The 14,706-nt window shown below is 51.1% G+C and overlaps 1 protein-coding gene across 1 annotated transcript in view; it reads right to left on the bottom strand.

The window, feature by feature from the left end:
• The window catches only part of ABCA3 (ATP binding cassette subfamily A member 3), an 84,588-nt gene that overhangs the window by 11,960 nt on the left and 57,922 nt on the right, over window positions 1-14,706 (bottom strand). The window contains exons 15-24 of the mRNA XM_030577134.1: window positions 14,131-14,341; window positions 12,727-12,877; window positions 10,966-11,064; window positions 9,770-9,962; window positions 7,675-7,978; window positions 6,031-6,304; window positions 4,663-4,867; window positions 2,399-2,618; window positions 1,927-2,085; window positions 57-229 (exon numbers count right to left, since the gene is read on the bottom strand). Of these exons, the coding sequence (XP_030432994.1) occupies window positions 57-229; window positions 1,927-2,085; window positions 2,399-2,618; window positions 4,663-4,867; window positions 6,031-6,304; window positions 7,675-7,978; window positions 9,770-9,962; window positions 10,966-11,064; window positions 12,727-12,877; window positions 14,131-14,341 (1,989 nt within the window). The remainder of the gene's footprint in view (window positions 1-56; window positions 230-1,926; window positions 2,086-2,398; window positions 2,619-4,662; window positions 4,868-6,030; window positions 6,305-7,674; window positions 7,979-9,769; window positions 9,963-10,965; window positions 11,065-12,726; window positions 12,878-14,130; window positions 14,342-14,706) is intronic.

Below are 14,706 nucleotides of genomic sequence, written 5' to 3'. Positions count from 1 at the left end.
AACGAATGTGGGGGGTAGAGGAGGCCTGGAACTACAATGCACAGTCAGCAGCTCACCCATTTCCGCCTCCTACAGATGCCGCAGACTAAGGTCCTCAGTCTCCAGAGGAGGTTAGTTTCAATGAGGAAGAGAAGGAGGAGGAAGGTGGCGCCCTGGACACTCAGGGAGGTCAGATATTGCCCAATCCCTGGAGTCTCCCATGAGAAGTAATTTGTCTGGTAACTGATATCTGGAAGGGCGGGGGGAGGGAAGAGAGAGAAAGAGAAAAAAATTCAGAGGTGAGTCATTCGGCCCTCTGGTGGGAGGGGAAGATTCACCCTTTTATGTTTTCAGAGGGAATGTAGCTGCTTCCCTGCCCAGCTTGGCCAGTGACCCCCTCCCCCCAACCTGCTGCACCCTAGCTGGGGATTCCCCCCCACAGTTGGGCCAGTGCCCCTCCTCCGTGCCACATCCCAGAGGATGCAAACTGGCAAGGATCTGGTGATGCAGAAAGATGCCCATGAGGACCCACACAAAGACCACTGGATTCTTCATTCTTTGTCCAGACTTTAACCTAGTTCCTCTGAGGTAAAAGGCGAATGCCCCACTCCCACTGTGCCCTTCCCCTTCCCCATTAGCCTTTAACCATCTCCTCGTTTCTTGCTTTCCAAACAGACTTTTCAGCTCCACCATCCAAGCGCAGGAGTGGAACCCCAAGGTGCTGGATCCACTGTGTAGAGGGGTGGCTGCCCCGCTCCTGGAGAACAGGAGTTAAAAGCAGCCATGCTAGTCTGATTGGGGAAGCAGCCACAGCTGGGGCCACACCCAATCAGGGCCCAGCTGGCTCTGATAAGAGGGCTGGGGGCCAGTAGCTGGAGGAGTCTCACTCTAGCCCTGGAGTAGGAAGGGCCAGCTGCCTGGGAGCAAGGTACCTGAAGCAGAGCAGTGCTGGGGAAAAGGGCAAGAGGAGCTGGGGAGCTCCATCCTGGTAAACCCCCAGGCTACAAGCCTTGGTGAAGGCCTACAGAGGTACTGGGGCTGCAGAGGTGTAGCCCGGGGATAGAAAGAGGCAGCTGGTCCTATCATTGCCAATGATGAGCAGCCATTACGGACTGCAGTCTGCCCCAATGAGCCGGGGCTAGATGATGACTGGCAGTAGCCACTGAGGCAAGGTGGGTGTAGTGGGTTGGGGGTTCCCCTGCTAGGGGAGGGCCAGAGAGTGGGGATACTGCTGGGCCAGAACCCCAGGGTAAGGGGCACTGGGAGGGACACAGGGGCCTGAGGAGGTGAGCTGCAGGCCAGCAGAGGGCGCTCCAAGCTAGACTCAAGCTAATTCCCAGGACAACAGCAGGAAGTGCGGCACCAGCGAGTCTCGCTTTGCTACACACAGATTTCCCACGCTAAGGTGTCCTGAAGGAACACTAACTGTAGAAGCCAGGCCCAGAGAAACAAGGTTTCGCCCTTGCTGTGCATTCACACATCAGGGATCAAAGATACCAGTAAGCTTTCAAGTATTTTTCACCTCTCTCCAAGCTCCTCCCCTGAACTCTTCTGTCCCCCTTGAGCCTGGCCCATCAATACCATGGCTCTGGATGACCATGAAGATTCTAATCTGCTCTCCAGCTCCCCAGGAGCCCAAATGCCAAGTCAATAAATATAATTCAACCAGCCATTTTGCACTGGTTTCCCCAGAGGGAGCCGAGCCTCAGGAATACAACTGCACCATGAAGGCACTCAATAGCACCAAACGATACAGAGAGATGAGCAGCATTTGTAATTCAAGTTCCCTGGAATGTCAGCAATGTTCCTTTCTCTCCCCTTAACTCCCAACACCTCTCAGAAAAGTCTGCAATGGACACCAGCTCGTGCCATCTTACTGCAGGGTGCATAGGGATGCTGGACAGTCGTGGGCTGGCGAGCTGAGCAGGGAGTGACTGGGACACTCACTGAATGCTTTGCAGATGATGATGGCTTCGACGGAAGAGGTGCAAAACTGAATGAACTCATAGTTCTGGTAGAAGTCACTGATGCACTGACCCAAGCAGTAGTTGGGCAAAATCAAGAAGATTTTATCCAGGGTTCTGGACAGGTCCACGAGGCCCAGCTCTGAAAGAGAAACAAGATCAGCTGGGCGGACTTCAATGATGGAACCTGCTGTCTTGCCAAGAAAACACAGCGCCAAGACTTCAGAGTTTACAAAGCTAGGAGGGAAAATGAATTGGCACCGCAGCGCATGGCAGGAGGAACAAATCTGCAGAGATCTCATCTCCCTGCTAGCAATTAGTGCTGTAGGATCCCCCAGCAAAGGAACTGAGGAAAACCTCTTTCCACTGGAGGACAAATCATGTCAGCATCCTTACGAGACACAGGGGGTGGGGGATGGGGATTCTGTCAGGAGGGCAGAGGGCAGCCCCGTTACCTGGAATGCTCATGATCGTGACTGCGAGGAAGGTGGCTGTGCCCGAGAAGATGTTGAAGATGGTGAGGCGCGTGTAGGCCGTAGATGCCACTGAAAAGAAGAAGCTGAGTAGGTACATGAGGGGGATGATGGCCCAGCCGTAGAGCAGGAAGATCAGCATCACATCGACGAGGTGGCTGTCCTGGGTGAAAGCTTTCACGTCGAAGGCTTGGAATATCACCTTAGAGACGACATCGAGAGGAAAACCAAGTGAGCTGTTCTAGATCACGGCCCATAGAGCCTCCATCTGAACAGACCAGACAGCAGCATTGTAAAGCTGTTAGCTAACTCTTCACACACACACTGCCAGCTCCCTCCGGGGCCTGGTTAGAGTCAGCTGTCTGATGGAGCCCCCAGCTCTGCACAACCTCACCAGCTCCCACCAGGGTACGACAACATTCTCCTTTTAGAAGAAGCCATAGATCAAGACATTGGAAGTAAAGCAACGCTGTTTACACTTCACCACCACCACCACCACAAGTCTTTCCAGCAGGATTACTGTAGGCCAGAGATGCAGTTTTCCCTTTTGGTCCTTTAGAGTAATCGAGACAATAACGGATCCAGCTGGGATGGTCCCATTCTATCTATCTCCAGACTACAACACTGGGCACCATGTAGACATTTGAGCATCTCGAAATCATCAGTGAATTTATCCTTAACCCCTGGAGAGACAGGGAAATATTATCCTCATTTTACAGACGGGGAACTTAGTGACAGGGCAGATCAGTAACTTGCCCAAGGTCACAAAGCCAGACTGAGGCACATCAGGCCAGTGGATCCAGGTCTCATCACCAGTTCATGCAACCCACCAGTTTGCATCACTCATGAAGAGGCTCAAGGAGTTTATGGCAAATGAAGGGCTGCCCAGGCCATGCCACTGAGCTAAAAGACATGGTACAGCCCAGCTGGATTGGCCACATCTGCACCTCCTACAGCCTCTGGGCATTCAGGAGCCATCTTCAGCCCTGCTGTGCCTAGAGACAGTTACTAGAATAAGATGGGCCCTGAGGATAGAAGATGGATGGGAGTTGACAAAGTTACTGGCCCAGTGGAAAGGAGCAGGGAAGGGGAAGCAGTAGAGATGATATATCTTGATTTTAGTTAGGCTTTAGACACAGTACCACATGACATTCTCAAAAGCAAATTAGGGAAATGTGGCATACATTAAATTGATATAAGATAGGTGCCCAAGGGTTTGAAAGACTGTACTCAAAGGAGTAGTTATCAATGGTTCGCTGTCAAACTGGGAGTGTGTTGCTGGTGGGATATCACAGGGATCAATCGAGGGTCTGGTACTATTCAATATTTTCATTAATGGTTTGAATAATGGAGTGGAGAGGATGCTAGCCCTTTGGAGGCCAGGATTAGAATTCAAAATGACCTTCACAGCTGCAGAATTAGTCCGAAATCAACAAGATGAAATTCAATAAAGACAAGTGCAAAGTACTTCACTTATGAAGGAAAAATCAAATGCACAACTACAAAATGGGGAATAATTGGCTAGACAGCAGCACTTCTGGAAAGGATCTGGAGGTCAGAGTGGATCACAAATTGAATGCAAGTCAACAACGTGATGTAGGGGTGAAAAAGGTTAATATTCTGGGGAGCCTTAGCAGATGTGTTGTATGTACAACACAGGAGGTAATGGTCCTGCTCTGTGTGGCACTGGTGAGGCCTCAGCTGGAGTTGTGTGTCCAGTTCTGGGCACCAAACTTTAGAAAAGATGGGGACAACCTGGAGACAGTCCAGAAGAGAGCAATGATAACAGGTTTAGAAACCCTGATCTGTGAGGAAAAGTTAACATGGGCACATTTAGTCTCAAGAGGAAAAAAAGACTGGGGGGAGGAGCAGGGGACCTGATAACAGTCTTCAAATCTATTAAGGAGTGTTATAAAGAGGAAGGTGATCAATTGTTCTCCACTCCTCTGAAGGTAGAAGAACCAGTGGGCTTAATCTGCAGCCGGGAGATTTAGGTTAGCTATTAGGAAAAACTTTTTGACTACAGGGGGAGTTAAGCTCTGGAATAACCTTCTAAGGGAGGTTGTGGAATTCCCATCATGGGAATTCCCATTTTTAAGAGCAGCTGGACTAACACCTATCAGGGCAGGTCTAGGTTTACTTGGGCCTGTCACAGTGCAGAGGGATGGACTAGACAACCTCTTGAGGTCCCTGCCAGCTCTACATTACTATGATTCTAATCCAGGGACGTTTCAGTGGTGACTCACCAGCATCAGCGCACAGGGAATGAGGAAGTTGATGAGGTCCCAAAGCAGGGCTGAGAGCCAAAAATTGGCCACGTAGACTCCGCTGACAAACTGCACGTGCTTGGCCTTGATGGCTCTCTCGCTGACCAGCAGGAGCGCAAAGGTGCTGGACAAGGAAGCCATCCCATAGAGCAAGTTTATAGCAATGGCAAAGCCAGTCTGGCCTCTAAGGGAACATTAAAACAACTGGTTAGCAGGGGGAAAATCCCACCAGAGCAATACCGAGCATTTTAACTCATGCTGCAGACTACGCCATAGGCTGCACACAGACCAAGCTTGAACTACTGCGGCTGTATGGCCTATTGCTATTCCCTCCCCCAGCATGGATTCACCTAATGCCAGATGGGATCCTGACCATGTTCCAGACCCACCCCTGGGCTCCAGCCTGGAGAGCAGATGGACAGTTCAGGGAGACATTCTTGGTGCAACGTCTGCTCTGCAATGCGTTCAGCATTTGCTGCACCAAAGGGCAAATCCTGAGCGGTGCTGCAACTCCCATAGACTTCAGTAAAAACTGCAGGCACTCTGCAGTACTCAGGACTGGGCCGCAGCAGTTCACCCCTGGCTGGACCTTTACCCATCACATAATTCAGCACCAATGGCAGGCTACTTTGCCTGTGGAGAGGAGCCATGGGCTGGACGAGCATGCCAAGATGCCAGCAAAGCTCGAGCGGCACCTGTCCACCCCAGGCTCAGCTCAAGGGAGCCAAAACCACGCCCAACATGTAAGTGAAATAAAAACGAACAAGCACTATAGTAGTAACCCAGCGCCTCTAGCCACAACTCTCAGAGCACCTGGCAACCATCAACTAACCCTAACACTCCCTTGTGACATAAGCAGCATGATCCTCTGGGAAGAGAGGGGAGTCAAGGCACAGACAAGCACGGTACAACATGGCTGAAAGTGGGCATCTCCATTGACAAGTACCTGCCTTTAGACACCTACAGCCTGACTTCCCGAGGTGTTCGTCAGCTCCATCGACCACAGCTGGAATCCTGGGCCCTCAGTGCCTCCGAAAACCAGGCTCTAGGTGTCTAGAGACAGACTCAGCCACTGAGACACCCACTTTTGACTATTTGGGTTTACATGACCTTCGGTGAGGTCACGCAGTAAGTCTGTAGCACAACTGGAAACAGTGCCCTGATCCCCTGACTCCCAGGCCTGTGCTCTTGCCTGGGATAATACTCCCAGTTTTGGGAAATTCTGCACAGGACCCTCAGCTGGTGCAAGTTAGCGTGGCTGGATGGAACTAGGCCTATTCACTCCAGCTGCTGATCTGGGCCCCTAACCCTTGGCATGAAAGCAAGTAGTAAGGAAGCTGGATGTACTCCATGAGCTGGTCCTTCGCTGTCTCTGTGATGTTCCGGGGCTGGGGATAGTTGGTGACAGAGATGGAAGCATTGGGTCCAGCCAGCAGCCGGAACAGGGCGTTGTCTGCCAGCATCAGTGCAGTGGCGGAGGCATGATATGCCTGGTTGTTGAACAGCGCCGTGACCACCGTGCGGTTTTTGACCTCTTCGAAGGAAGCAGCTGCTATGTAACGTTCGTTGAAAGTTCCGCCCTCTTCCGCCGCTCGGGAGATCAGGTACTCCTCCAAGTCACCTGTGCCAAGCACACCCATTTCGCTATTACAAACAGACCCCAGCTCATACCCATGCAATGCACAAGAGCAACCACACTCCATCAGAAGTCCACGGGAGCAGGGGAGGCTCCACACCTCAGAGTCCAGCTCTAATACAGCCTGATAGGGGAATTAGGTACAAGGCTTGGCATGCTCCTCATGGAAAGAAATCTCATGGAAAGAAATCACATGCCACACTGGCGGGTGAGTCTTAGGTTTGTGTTGGTGATTTTTTAATTCAGGCAAAACTCAGAATATATCGCATGGTTTTGCAAAGTTCCAGGGCTTGGATAGGACACACACAACAGGCAACTGATAGATCTGATCAGTGATAGGCTGCTTGCTTAATATAAAACTGAAATGCCCTTTGAAGGGAGCATAGATACTGCTAGTACTTCTATGCTGAACTAAGTCAAAAGAGGATCATGCCATCCAGAGTTCTTGCTAAGGGATGAACCTACAAGTTGTTATTTAATGTAACAGAAGAAATAGAATAGCAAGTCTACCAATACTGCAAGCGTGTCAGAGAGATACAGACAGGCACCCGGGGGCAAAACCTAACAAAGTTGGGGAAGGGTTATTCAAAGAGAGCCGTTTATGGAACAGCCTGTACAGCAATTCCAAGCCTTCCTATAAAGCCAGATTTCCTCGTTTAGAAGCAAGATGTGCTTGAGTTTAACACAGCATTCTGAAAGTGAACACATTTTTAAATTAAGTTAACGCGCATGCAGAGTCTGGGAAAGCTGAACTAAGTTGAACCCCTGTTCTCATCTACACGAGGAAACATTTATGCATTTGCAGACAAACATCTACATGTCTTACAGACTGCAGAGGCTAGCTAAAAGCCTACATAGCCTACCTTGAGAAATAATATGGAGAAAATAAGCAGACTATACGCAGACCTGGATACATTTAATGAGCATTAATATGCGCACCTTATATGAAGAACATATAGCCAGTGAATACTGAGGCCAAAACTGAGTTCTGAGCTAATGGAGAAATCTTTTGTCACCCTCCATAAAAAGAATTAGCTACCAGAAGTGCCCAGGTTGAAAGGCAGGTGGAAACTGGGAGGTTAAGGTGGAGCTCTGTCTTTAGCATGCCTGCTTAGCAAAATGATCTAACAGGACGGGATCAGAAATAACCTATGTACTGCATTACCCAGGCCGTTCAGGATACAGTGAGGCTGGAATCTGACTTCCCTGGTGTCTGCTGGCTGCATCACATTGATTCTGCTCAGTTCTTCTAGCTGCTCATGATCTTTGGAGCAGGCAACCAGCAACTCTTATACATATGGCCTGACACTGTATGACCCCTCCAGAGTAGCAGCCCTGTCCCTGGCCTGACCTACCTAGCACCTCCAGGGGCACTTGGCCCTGGGCATCCAGCAGCGCTGCATACTGTTCCGCCAGCCTTGGGGAGATCCTGGATGCCTCGGAGACAGAGAAAGGCACGACAGTCTTGCCATACGGGTCCAGCGTCAGCCTGAGCAGCGCGGAATCTCTCGGCCCAGGGAAGGTCTTGGCAACAACCAGAGCAAGGGTTGTAAAAATCAGAGGCACCAGGAACTGCGCTGCCACCATCTTCCAGTTGCGCCAGCTGTACACTGCCCTCTTCATGAACATGGCATAGAACTGCTGGCAGCACAGGTAGAACTGAGATGGGAGAGAGGGAAGGGGAGGTTTTAATTTGACACCAGCAGACAGCCCAGCAGGACAAGCATGCTAAAACCCATCCCTGCTGGGCCCTTCCTGACCCAGACCATGTTAACTGGACTCACATCAGAGCTCCCACTAGTGATGCTGGCTTCCAGCAAAGCCTGTAAGAAGATTATGGGGGGTTAACAACTTGACTTCTGATGGCAAAGGTCAACAATCTGCAGCTAACGAACAGGACGCTGTCAGCTTGAGATCCGATCCATTTTCAGAAGAGTAGCTCCAGACCCCTACCCCCAAGGCCCCAGCCGGTTTTTGTGGTTTTACAACCACCTTGTCTGTCTTTTCTCTCCTCCCCTGTGGCTTAGTGAAATACACACAGAGAAATAAGAGAATGTGGAGACACACAGGCTGCATACAGGGTGCTGCTGCAGCAGCACAAAGCAAGAGAAAGATTGTGTCCACTACTCGCCTTCAGTGCTAGGCACAGGCGTGCTACTTGGAACAACGGCAGGGAAAATATTAGATAATTTGCATCTCTTTCAATTGAAAGTGACCCTTTAAACATAACACTTGCAGGGCTGTTGTAGCTGTGTTAGGAGGCCCGAGAGAGCTCGTCCCTTCTACCCAACAGCAGCTGGTCCAACAACAGACATTGTCTCTCCTCTAGATCTAATGCACTTTTAAAAAGGCTGCAGTGGCTATTCCCTCATTTAATGCACAAAATCCACCTAGCAAAGGAAATCCGCCTTTAGAATGTGGAAATATTCAGTGTTAAAACATTGAGAAGAGTAAGATCAGGACATCTCAAAAGGAGACAGGAATTCTTGTACTTCCCAGTTAAAGGCTTAAGATGCATACAATCCAGTGATTTCGCTATGGAGGAATTCTGCCTCTTCTCCAATACACCTCAACCCTGGCACAGTAACTAGTGCCAGTCGAATCAGAGAGGTTTCAGAAGGAGAGCGACTGAGACACAGTTCAGATCACAATTCTGGGCATTTGAAATCAGAAGCAGTGGGAATCCAGAGTCAGAGGAGGGGACTAGAATCAGGACTTCTGGTTTTAATTCTTGACTCGGCCACTGACACACTGTGTAACCTTAGGCAAGTCACTTCACCGCTCTGTGCCTCAGTTTTCCCACATGTAAAATAGGGATCTGACACTGACCTGCCTCACAGCTACACAAGTGAAACCAGACAACCACTGTGCTCTCAGATGAACTCGCACAGAAAAATGATGGAGAGTTTTTGTCTTCTATCACCCATGGGAGAACACTTCACAAAGCAATCGCTCCACATCTGGCCTCTCAGTCCTCATCCTCCAAGAAAACCTGCACCACACCTTTGACAAACATACCTGGGAGCTTAAACTCATAACTTTGGTAAATACTGAAAATCACGGACTCAGTAGAGACACTGGTTGTATGTCTCATTACAACAACCTGTAACCCACTAACCCTGCTTTGCCTTATGATTGCAGTGTTTGTTAAATGCCCACTTCATCTTGAATGGTCTCCGGCAACATGTGTTAACTCCTTACTATGCTTAACAATCTGTTCCCCCTTGCATTTAGCTATGACACAGATTACCTTTCCCAGATCTGAGGAGGAGCCCGGTGTAGCTGGAAAGCATGTCTCTTTCATCAACAGAAGTTGGTCCAATAAAAGATATTACCTGCCCAACCTTGTGTCTTTGTCTCAATACGACAATTCCCTCCAGACCCCAACCACGCCCGTGGAGACACTCTCTAGCCATCCCTATGCCCTGACATTCCTGACAGAGCACTCACCCCCGTGTTCAGTTTGATACTGGAGCAATCCTCCGTGATCAGAGCCCCACTATCATCAGTCATGTCAGTCATTCCACTCAGGCTGCTAGAGTCATCCATGGCCCAGTCGTTGGACCGCCTCTCGTGTTGGTACTGCAGGGCAGGGAGTTGGATGGCTTGGATATCCATACTGGAGTCCACCAGCTTGCCAACCCTGAAACGCAATGAAAAGCAGCCAATGGAAGTCACGTAGGAGACTGAATTTCATGCTGCTACATTAACACAAAGGAGACTCGTTGGTCAGTGCTAACAACTTACACTACAGATTGGCCTGAGCCCACACAACCATGCAGGGTTCTAAATGGACAAGCTGAACTCCAGTCCACATGTCCTTTCCCAGCCTAGGTTCATTCAGATTTTTGCCTGATCGACTCATCTCCTCACATATCCCTCTCTCAGCTATTCATTCCTAGTTCAGCCATGAGGAAGAGGGTTCGTGGAAAGGCTTTATACTGTGGAAATGTTGGTCCAGGAGCTTTCAGGGCTCCAAGGAGCTCTTGCGAATGCTGTTTTTCTTTTTCTTCCTTTACATCTAAGAAAACTGAAGGCGGCTCTGGCCAATCACATGCTGACTCAAGTGGCATTTCCAGAGAGCCTCCCAATCCAACTTCACAGTGCCCTAACCACCACTGACACCTACAGCTGAAGTGGAAGAGTTCTGTGCTGTGGAGCTGAGGGGTTCAAACACTGTTGATGACTCACACAGAGGTGAAAAATTTAAAAAATTGAATGCCAGGATGCTGGAGTAATTGCCGAGATAACTGGCAATCAGCCGAGTCCCTTCTAGACTTCTGTGACTGACTATGAATGACAGGAGTTAGGGCTACATTAAATCTCAGTGATCAGTCGTGTAAGAGACACATGAATTCCAGGAGGGTTCAGTTGTTTCCTTAGAGGTTCCTAGAGTGCCCTTGTTCTCAGTACAGGTTTTACATATCCACGTCCCACAAGTTATTCTGATCTCAGAGCCCCGCTGCAAGGCTCAGATCTGGAAACTTTCCTGAGAGGACAAGGAAGGGGACTGGGTTCACTCATCATGTCACTGCACTGAAACAGATATTGCTGACAGGGGTTCTTATTCGGAGACCCCACCCTTAGTGAGTGGGGTGCAAGCCTTCTCCGCTGGCTATCCAAATGGCTCATTGCATGATACTCACCTGAGGAAGACCTCCTCCATAGTGGTGACAGAGGCACCATAGCTAGCAATCCCCAGCTCCTCCCGTTTCTGCTCCAGCTCCGTGAACAGCGCCTCAAACCTGCCAGGACAGAGATGGAGTTAGAAGCTGCATTCTGGCTCTTGCTAGAAGCCAGTTCTCTAGTTCCCCTGTGAAGAGGCCAGGCGCCAGCCACATTCGTCCATTAAGGTGCCAGGCAGACAGCTCCCTCTGCATGGCTTGACATCAGACAAGCTCGTTCAATTAATGGACCAGCAGAGGGTGAAGGGAAGCAAGATGGAGCAGAACAGCAGTTCACCAGCAGGTGTTGCCCTAGACACCCAGCGTCAGGATTTCAGGCAGACAGGGATGTATGGGAATCAAGTCAGCTAAGGGCAAAGAGACCGTCCAGACACTGGCCAAGCGCTGGCATGAGCCAAGGAGCCTGGGTTTCATCGTGCAGCTCCTGCATTCAGTTATGCTTTGGCTCTGGAGCAGCTTTTCAGCTCTTTACCCGCCCGCCTTGCAATGGAAGGGTGGTTTGCTAAGCGCACGGTCATCTCATTGCAGCTTCACTAAGCCCCTTTGGAAACGCTAATCAGCAGCATTAACTATTAGTTTTAACTGTTTATATCCCTGTAGCGCCCATGGTGACTAGCCCTACTGTGCAACGACACGGTCCCTGCCCCGAGGAGCTTACAATCCAAGCAGCCCTCCAGCAACTGAGCCCCGCTGCCCGTTAGCGACAGCACGTCTGGGAACAGCAGGGATCTCCCCCCAGCAGTAGGAGCACTCTGGCTCTGCCCTGCCCCGCCTAAACGGAGGCCGAGGGCTCCTGCACTGAGCACAGAGCTACGCAGCAAAGCTGCTTCCTCAGCCTCTCTTCTGTGCACCTGAGGAGCGATCTGTATGCCCCACGTCAGGCAGTCTGGTCTGTCTTCTCTAGATACAATAGCTGGGGTGTACCAGAGACCCTCCATCCTAGGAACGCCATTAGCCAATCCAGGGAGGAGCCCTGTTTGGCACTTGGGAATGCTGCAGCAGAGCAACTGAGGAACTTGTCCAGGGTCCCAAAGGGAGTCAGCATGAGCATTACCATTATAACCCAGGTCTCCTGGGTCATAATCCTGCACTTCAACCACCAGGTAACTCTGCTCCTCTAAGCAGCCCTTCGCTCGATAGCGTTGCTTTTGCTACTGACAGTTTGCCCAGTTCGTCTGGATTTCTGTCCATGTTAGGTACCTCTTTGGCGCCCATCACCATAGTGTGTGAGGAACTCACAGTCTTTAATGCATGCATCTGACGAAGTGGGTATTCAGCCACTAAAGCTTATGCTCCAAAACGTCTGTTAGTCTATAAGGTGCCACAGAATTCTTTGCTGCTTTTACAGTCTTTAATGCATCTACCCTCAGCACCCCTGGGAGGCAGGGCAGAGCTACTGTCCCCATTGTACAGATAGGAACTGCGGCCTGGCCAGGCTAAGAGACTTGCCCAAGGTCACACAGGAAGTCTGGGACAGAGCAAAGATATGTACCCAGGCTCCCATGTTGTAGGCTAGTGCCCTAACCACTGTCCCATCTTTCCTCCTGCACCTTGCTGGATAACTGAGCAGTGCAGCATAGTTTAGGTCTCTAACTGCTGGCAGGCCTCGTGTGTGGCAGTACTGCCAGAAATCTGGGCACTGCAGCTTAGCACTGGATTCGGCACACAGCCATGTAAACAGCAGTGAAGGCAGCTATGACAATTGCCAAGAGCAGCTGTTACCTGTGTGTGCTCTCTGTGGGCAGAATGAACGACAGCTCGGCCCCGGCGTTGCTCTCCAGGCTGGCATTGGGCACGTACTGACAAATGAGGCGGGAGATCTCTCCGAGGTTACAGTATGGCTCCTTCACCATCACCATGTGGTAGCCGGCACCTGGAGGAGACCAGGTACAGAACAGCACCAGTCACAAATAAAATTTCTTCCACGGCATACCTAGCCTCTCACTGCTGGGGAGAAGACAGGGCCCAGCCTAATGTCACATTACACGGACCTCTACAACCTAATGCCAGGTGGCACCTCAACAGGACCTGAAGAAAGTCTCACCTGCCCTACTCAGCTGGGAGCTCATGGACATGACCCCAGGGACTAGCGGATAGTGTTGATCTAGAAGGGAACCCTCAGGAATCCCAGCACCAGAAGGAGTGAAAAACCCTCCCAGCCTCACGGTGCCTGCAGTATCTCGAAAAACATATGAGCATAAGAACAGCCAGACTCGGTCAGACCAATGGGCCATCTAGCTCAGATTCTTCCGACAGTGGTTGGTGCCCAGTGCTTCAGAGGGAATGAACAGAGCTGGGCAATTATTGAGTGATCCATCCTGTCATCCAGTCCCAGCATCTGGCACTCAGAGACATGTGGAGCATGAGTCATGTCCCTGACCATCTTGGATAATAGACACCCATGGACTTATCCTGCATGAACTTACCTATGATGAGGAATATGGGCAGATGACATCTCGAAGAGGGAGAATGGCAACAGGCAGGGGGAGTGAGTGAACAGGAATACAAAACGACCAGGGGTTTTATTGTTAGTCCCACCATCCCTTCGTCCTTGGAGTCTCTCCCTCCCCAAGATGCCTGACAGCAGTGCTCCAAGGGTGAACGTAACCTCGTGAGCCCATGGGTGCGCTACACTAGACCACCGAGGGGGCACCTATCACCTGCAACAGCACCCCTGCCTCCAGCCCAGTGCTGCAACCCTAAGTCTGGCCTGAGGAGGACGGGAGAGAGCGCCCACCCTGCTGGGGTGGGTCCTGTCCCCTGGCACTGGGCCCAGCTCCTTCCCTCAGTCCCCCTCTGTCAAGATGATGGGGCAGCTGGGCCAAATCTGAGCGAGTAGTCACAGTGTCACTCAGGTTCGGGCCAGGATCCCGTCTGTCACGATGGAGGGGCAGGCAGCTGTGCCAAACCTGTCGCGTGGAGGGGAAGCTGGGGGCCCTGTGCAAGTGCACATTGGTTGATCCAGGCCTGAGTCCTGTGGGTGCAGGGGTATCCACGAACCCTGGCTAAAGCCACCCCCACAGAGTTCCCCTTCCCAGCAGAAAGGCCTTGCAGCACCCCCATGAGGCCTGGGACTCCCTCCTCCTCTGGGCAGATGGAGCGAGGGAAAAGGCGGCCTCTCCATACCATATTTGTGCTTGAGGAAGAGCGAGGACCCGCAGCATTGCAGCTCGCCCTGGGCCATGATGGCGATGCGGTCTCCAAGCAGGTCTGCCTCGTCCATGAAGTGGGTGGTCAGCAGGATGGTACGGCTGCTCCTCTGGTGCTGGAGGAGGTCCCAGGTGGCCCTGCGGGAGGCTGGGTCCATTCCTGACGTTGGCTCATCCAGCATCACCACCTGGGCACCAGAGAAGGTCGTCTGTTGGATGGGCCCAAGACAGACCTGGCACTGTGCAGGGGCCTGAGCTGAACACAGCCCTGGCCTGGCAGCTCCGCAAAGACACGAGGAGGGGGGGACACAGGTAGTTACAACAGGGCCACAGGAGCAACAAGTGGGAAAACGGGTGGAATCAGCTCAGCATCTTAAATGTCTGTACACAACTGCAGGGCATATGGGGAGCAAACAGGAAGAACTGGCAATATTAGCATATGAGCTAAATTCTGACTTAACTGGCAGCAGAGACGTGGTGGGATAAGTCTCATGACTGGACTATTGGTAAAGAGGGGCTGCAGCTCATTCAGGAAGGACAGGCAGGGTAAAAA

The sequence above is a fragment of the Gopherus evgoodei genome, chromosome 10 (assembly GCF_007399415.2).
Source record: "Gopherus evgoodei ecotype Sinaloan lineage chromosome 10, rGopEvg1_v1.p, whole genome shotgun sequence".
Classification (NCBI taxonomy): Eukaryota; Metazoa; Chordata; order Testudines; family Testudinidae; genus Gopherus; species Gopherus evgoodei.
Note: the sequence above shows the minus strand (reverse complement) of the source record. Positions and strands in the feature narration are given on the sequence as shown.